The sequence below is a fragment of the Populus trichocarpa genome, chromosome 1 (assembly GCF_000002775.5).
Source record: "Populus trichocarpa isolate Nisqually-1 chromosome 1, P.trichocarpa_v4.1, whole genome shotgun sequence".
Classification (NCBI taxonomy): domain Eukaryota; kingdom Viridiplantae; phylum Streptophyta; class Magnoliopsida; order Malpighiales; family Salicaceae; genus Populus; species Populus trichocarpa.
Genome location: NC_037285.2, coordinates 28,085,359 through 28,092,144, shown reverse-complemented (window position 1 = coordinate 28,092,144; position 6,786 = coordinate 28,085,359). Strand labels below are relative to the sequence as shown.

Genomic DNA, 6,786 nt, shown 5'->3' with positions numbered 1-6,786 from the left:
TTTAAAAAAAAATTGAGATTTTTTTTTGAAAAACATGGCATGTAATCGTAAACAAACCTGGTCTAAATCTACTACCCATTTTAGTTTTCTAAAAAAATTATAATATACATGGTAGAACATAATTTTCACTGATTTGTAATCGAAGACAAGAACGGAAGTAAAAGAAAGAGACAAGGAGATCTGAATTGACCCAAGGGTGGTTTTGTCATACCAGAAAGTTGAGATACCTCGTGTCCTTAAATTTATCATTTTCTTCTAAAGAACAGACAAAGAAAACGACCTTTCCGTGAACTGTAAATGGAAATAATAATAATAATAAAGAAATGAATTTTTATTATTTCTGAAATATCCAAAACACTAATTTCTATAATATATATTCCTCTTCATCAAAATGCCACTGTCTCTCTGTTGGGGTTTACCTTACACACAGAAAAATTTAACAAAGATGAAACAAAATCAATGACTTCCCTATAGATTCTCCAAAAATCCAAGCTTCTTTAGTGTTTCTAATTTCACAGTAAGCAATTCTCTCTTCATCTCTCCCCATGCTTGGATCTATACTTAGTTGTGGGCTTTTAATTGAGTCTTTAATCTGTGTTTTTCATGATAAGGTCATGTTCTTAGGGGAATTTCTGTTTTTGGGCTGCTAGAAAACTTGTGGGAAAGGAGAAAATTGGAAATTTTTTTTATCTTTGGTTCTTCAAATAGAAAGGGTAGTTAGAACTGGACTTTGGCTTGGCTTGATTTGATTGCTTTTTGCTGTGAAACTTAAAGGATGGAGTGGATTTAGGATTTCTTGATGAGAATCATACCGTAATTGAGCTAAAATTTGCTGTTTTTAGGTCTATATAAGTGAGTTTGGTATTGAAGCTATTGAATTTTGAATAAACTTTGTTTTTGGTTAAGCTTGAAACGAAGCTCTTTATTTTCCGTGACACTCCGTTTATTTTTTTGGCGGTGGCTGCGATGATGAGAAATTCAAAGGAGATTGGATTTTGCATAGAAGTGTTATATATATAAAGTTTTATTTTGAATAAATTATTGAGAAATTAGGATTTCTGAATCTTTTCTAGGAGGACGACGTGAATGATGCCGGCAAAATCTGAAAAAGAAGATCGACGTTTAGACCACAGTGGACAGAGCCTGTTCCAATCAAACGTTTACTCCCAACCTTGGTGGCGTGAAGTGGGGAACAATCCCTCTTTGGGCGAAACTGCATCGAAGTTGTCTTCAGTGGAGAACCTGAACGGTTCTCTTCTGAATGCAGTGACACAATCAAAAGTTAATACTGGCTTACAGAAAGGAGCTATATTGAACAAAGATACGCAGACCGATGTAACATCACTATCTGGTAGTAATCCTTGACACCGTCTCTTTCTTTTGCTAGTATGTTTGCACGAAGATATTATTATTATCTCAACAGTTATCTTATACTAACTGTTTAGGCATTACGCTTCTTTTTGCTTCATGAAAGTGATCAACATGATGTTTCTATGTCTTTAAAATGGGTCATTGAATTTAACTTACTCAGCCAAGCATTCAATGGTTCGTGGTTAACATCACAAATTGGTTTTTCCATACATATTCTACTTACTCTCTACAGTTTTTACATGAGGGTTTTATTCTTAAACAATGATGAAATTTAGCTAGAAAGAACAAGATTCGATCTTGCACAACGGAAAAGGAAGAAGAGGAATATTCTAGCATGGACAAAGTTTCTCGGTATTGCAAGGATACTGCTCCTTTTATTTCACTCTGGGTATCATATTCATTTGCAAAGGTAATATGGATGTTGGAGGCTCCAAAATGACGGAGAGCTCCTGAAAATAATCAAGCTCCGCAGTTAGGACATGCACTTAAAATTGCATCTGGTACACGAGTTCATGTAAAAGTATTTCAATCATTTTGAATTTTGAATGTAGTGTATCGGGGCTATTGTATATATCTAACCTTCCTCATCACTTTCAGGAGTTCAGGGAATGTCAAGTCTTTGAGAAATCTTTTATTTAGGAGGCTTCGTTGTTCCTCTATTTTTTTCTGTTTAACAATAAATCCTTAATGTTTTGTTTTTTTTTGTTTTTTTTTTTTGAGTTTAGGACTCACAAGTACATTTAAAATATCATGTCTTTTGTTTTTGGTTGGTTAGACAAGGGAGCATTAGGTTTATACTCCCAGTTGTGTTTCTTGAAGTTTTAAAGGTCTTTTTGTGGAAGTGGGGATGTGGAGAACAACTCAAGGAAAAGAAAAATCCGAAGGCTATTTTTTCTTTTCCTGCTGTTAGATAAATATTATGAGCATAAAGTTTTTAATACCAATTTGTTTCTTTCTGAATTTCATGTCCAAAGTCCAAACACATTGCAAATTTGATTCGGAACAGTGTCTTCCTTTTACTGTAGTCTTCTCTTTGACCCCATTTGTATTTTGTTCTCAGCCAGTAGTATTCTGCTAGACTCCCTTACCTCTGCCACCGCCCAAATTCTGGTAGGAAGACGTGACTCTACTCAATGTACTGCATCAGATGCAGAAAACTGAAGGGATTAAATTGTAGCAACAGTTTAGAAATCCCTCCACCTGAGAATAATATTTTGATATAAATGCACGTGCTGAGTTTATTTTTTACTTTGATAAAAAATGTGTGAGAATGCTTGCTTTGTGTTGATTACTGGTGCCTTAGTGACTTTTAATCTTCAGCACAATAAAATTTAATATGACATGTTTGCCCCTTGTTCAAGAAATTCAGATGTACCCTTTTCTCTTAGATGGATGATATCGTTGCAAGTTTCACACTTTGGCTGGTGAGTACTCACCAGTGTTTCTTTTCTTGACCAGATGAAGGTACTGGGCAACACCATCTCAATCATGTCCCATCACCAACAACTGTTACTATGGACGGACACCTTGAACCAAATTCCCAGATGGAACTTGTTGGCCACTCAATTGTAAGATTTCTATTTCTCTGTCTTTCCTCTGTGCATGTGAGCACCTGTCTTTCTAGTGCACACTCAACGTGCACATTTGTGAGCACACACAGTTGTCTGCCACTGGCAGCTAAATGTCTCTTGGACTTTGCCTTACCTGGCTCCAACTTCTATGCACCCAGAATTCTGAGTTCTCTTACTTTTTCAGGTTTTGACTTCACATCCATATACAGATCCACAGTACGGTGGGATCTTTGCTTCGTACAGACCACAAGCTATGGTATGAACTTCATGGTCCCATGGATATAGTAAAACTTTAACAACAGAAAGACAGTTTTACCACATTTGGCATGCTCCATATCCAAATCTTATTACATACTACATTTGGCATACTTCACGGTTTCATACCTATAATTGCTTCTTATTTTAGAAACACTCTTCTGTTTAATTATTGAATTTATATTTGCAGTTTTTTGTTCACATTGCCAGTTCCCATTCAAGTGGTGATCTGGCATCGTGAACAGAAGTTGATCGAGGAATGAGACAACCAAGACCAACAGATTTCTATACTCTGTTTTTCATGATTATCCAAACAATTACATACATTTACCCATCAATGGTCAAGTCATCAGCTCACCAATTCAGCTGTTGAGCATATGGTTCATGGTTGGACCACCACTTATGCATTAAGTTTATTTCTTGTAGACTAAATTATGAAAAAACAAAAAAGAAAGATCATGTTCATCGTCAGATGAAAACCAAATGATTTCTTATGGTAGGTTGACAAATGTTTTTTTTTGGTGCATGTGTATTGACTTATTTGTTTTTGTTTTTATTGTTTGACAGTAAGAGGATAAAATTTGAGATATAGAACTGACACAGGCCAGTCAAAACTTCATGGCTGTTAGTTGGGATTTAATGTGATAAAATCCACCTTGAAGTTCAACTTATGGTCTTATGCTGGTTTTTTCTCAGTACTGTTGGTTTGACCATCTTTCGACGGGTATTTCATTGCATGTCTGGTCTGAGAGCCAGCTAGAGTGCTGTCTTATTTGGTCCTGATAATGACATGAGAAATGATTAAATTAATGTTCTTCTATTTAATTATTGTTTTCAGACATTTATAGAAGAAATTTCTTGCTGTGATACTAGGTGCCTCAATTTTATGGAATGACTCACGCCAGGATGCCTTTGCCCCTTGAAATGGAAGAGGAACCTGTTTATGTAAATGCAAAACAGTTTAATGGTATTATGAGGCGAAGACAGGCACGTGCTAAGGCAGAGCTTGAAAAGAAAGCAGTAAAAGTTAGAAAGGTAAAATCAATTTTTCATCCGCTGAAATCATTTAGTATTTCCAATGGTAAAATTTTAGGTTTAGATAAATAGATACCACCTTAAATTCTCTTTGAAAATTCGTCGCTTTATGTGGTTCTTCCATAAATGGAGTTGATAGAAGTTAAATTTTCGGTATCCTTTTCCTGGGCTAACTAACAGTCACTTATTTAAGGCCTAGTTTACTTATTGATGATGATTTTAAAGTTGTTCCCAGTAGTAAATTTACTTGGACATATATGATTGTGAATTCTTTCCCTGGATAATTCTACTTCTTTTGAAAGGAGAGGCACATTGGGAATTTGATTTGGCTTTTCCTGGTTTTACTAAATAGATGTATTTTTGATGAATGTTGCAAGTCAAGAAAGAGAAATGAGTGTCATTTTGATATAATGGATGTAAGAAGCGACAATCTCCGAGTTAATGAGCATTTTGAATAGACAAATTCACATGAAGTGGGATGAAACTGCTTTGAGTGTCGAAGTAATTAATGGAGATTTTTTGCACTTACAAATGTCTGTCATTCTTCACTGTTTATTGTTATGGTCTGAAATTAATGGCGATTTTTTGCACTTACAGATTTTTTGCATTCTAAATTTAGAAATTGCCTGTTAAATGATTCAAGTCTCTTGTTGTTTGCCACAGCCATATCTTCATGAGTCTCGACACCAGCATGCTATGAGAAGGGCAAGGGGTTGTGGAGGCCGTTTCCTTAATACAAAGAAGCTTGATCATAATGCTGCCAATCCAACGTCAGATAAAGGTATTAATTCTGGTGCTAATATTTGAAAACAATCCCCTTACTTTTCAGTTTCTGAATGTTTGCCCCCTGAAGGTACTGGAGATTTGGATTCCTCCGGTGATCTGCAGGAAGGAAAAGAGTCCATGGTTCAAGACATGCAAACACACGCTTCCTCCAATTGCCATGGTAATGGCAATGGACTCTCATCAAGATATCATTCATTATCAGATGATGGCAGCTTCTTGGGTCAGCAGAAGGAAACCACACATGGGAATGGGGTGTCTAATGGGAACGTCTCCATTTATTAAATTTCCACCTTGAGTTGTACGTGCCCCTTCAGCATTGCTCCATTGGTTTGATGATTAAAATGATATAGACACCATTTAAGTTCCCTTTTCTCCCTGCCTGTCATTGTATCTTATGGGAGGTTTCTCTTTGGCAGGCAAAGCTGGAGGCATCAGCCATGTCCAACTTGGGGGGCGAAACTTTCAGCGTGTGGTGTTTCTCAGGCAATTCATTCTTGGCTTTGGGTCTTTGTTACTTGGTGCATGCTGGTGGTGTGAGTGGAGCATATCATATGTTGTGATGGACTTCATGCTGTCTTCAGACTTGAACTAATTGCATCTCTCTTCTTGTCGTCGCTTCTGTAAATATGGCAAAAACTAGTGTATCTACCTTGCAGGAATTAATCCCAAATGTAGTAATTCCAGTGGTCTGCGTTTGAACTTAACTTTCGTGTGATCATTTCTTTATGTGTGAGCAGAGGGTTTACCTCTTTTACCCTACCATCTCAACAGTGTTAAGGAGTCGGCTGTTATTATTTCCTTGTCTTTTCCCTCCTGATTCCTTTTGGGATTCACCTCATCTTCATCATAGTGATTAGTAATTGTTTCGAAAAATGTTTGGCTTGTCATATTTCACACGGATATGCCTATTGATCTTCTGGGTCAAATTCTTCGCCATTCTGCCAAATGTTCGGGGTGGAGAGATTTGGAGGCAGCTCTGTATTATTGTCGGGCAACGAGGGAGAGAACTAGGACAAAATCATGGGGGCATTGAATAGCTTTTCCTGCGCATGAATGGTTTACTCGTAAACATGGATGTGCTCATGAGCTTGGGAGGCGTGCCATCACCGGAGCCTAGAGGAATGTCTCGGTAGTACGTTGTGTGGTAATAAATACGAAGTTTCTTAAAAAAGAATTCAACTTTTAAGCTATTCATTTAGTTTTTTTAAAATGTTTAATTTAAGTTATTTTTTATAATGATTTTACTTACAACCTCATAATATTTTATTATCAAATAATTTGATATATTTAATCTTACAACGTAGTGGCACAACACATCAATACAACGGGCACCAAACACAATCAGGACCAAACAAGCCCTTGCTCTTCAAATGCTTCAACCTTCAGGGAGTTGGGATAGGATGCATGAAATCGAATCTCTGTTTTTTATTTATAAATAAAACAATTTATAAGGGAAGAATGGATTGGATGCTCTTTTTATCCGCAGAAGAAGAGGCAGAGGAACTAACCAACCCTTTCATAGGTTTCTTGCACCTGCAGGTGAATACTAGGCGTTTGTGCTGAGGGATGGGTCTCTCTCCTTTTTTTTCATAAATTTATTGATCTCATTTTATTTTAGTTTTACTTGCAAATAAATCCGAGTGGCTTCTTCCTTTGAAAATTTGATTCCCAATCGAATTGGGAGTTGTTTATACTTTTTCTTTAAAAAATGTTTAATTACTATTATATTATATTAGGGATTCACTATGAATATATAGGAATTATCTAA

At 36.3% G+C, this 6,786-nt stretch overlaps 1 protein-coding gene across 1 annotated transcript; it reads left to right on the top strand.

Moving 5' to 3' along the window:
* The first annotated feature begins 346 nt into the window (after positions 1 to 346).
* Positions 347 to 5,780, top strand: LOC7480078 (nuclear transcription factor Y subunit A-1). The gene is made up of 8 exons (XM_002299903.4): positions 347 to 517; positions 1,074 to 1,351; positions 2,830 to 2,939; positions 3,127 to 3,198; positions 4,071 to 4,232; positions 4,896 to 5,013; positions 5,086 to 5,316; positions 5,435 to 5,780. Exons 2-7 carry the CDS (start codon positions 1,087 to 1,089, stop codon positions 5,298 to 5,300), a joined length of 942 nt encoding a protein of 313 aa, XP_002299939.2. The 5' UTR covers positions 347 to 517; positions 1,074 to 1,086; the 3' UTR covers positions 5,301 to 5,316; positions 5,435 to 5,780.
* Positions 5,781 to 6,786: the final 1,006 nt, after the last annotated feature.

Bases quoted from the DNA above. Each gene is read 5' to 3' on its own strand.
- LOC7480078 (XM_002299903.4), top strand. From the start codon at position 1,087: ATGATGCCGGCAAAATCTGAAAAAGAAGATCGACGTTTAGACCACAGT. The intron at 2,940-3,126 runs GTAAGATTTCTA...TTACTTTTTCAG, and splicing joins AACTTGTTGGCCACTCAATT to GTTTTGACTTCACATCCATA. The intron at 4,233-4,895 runs GTAAAATCAATT...TGTTTGCCACAG, and splicing joins AAGCAGTAAAAGTTAGAAAG to CCATATCTTCATGAGTCTCG.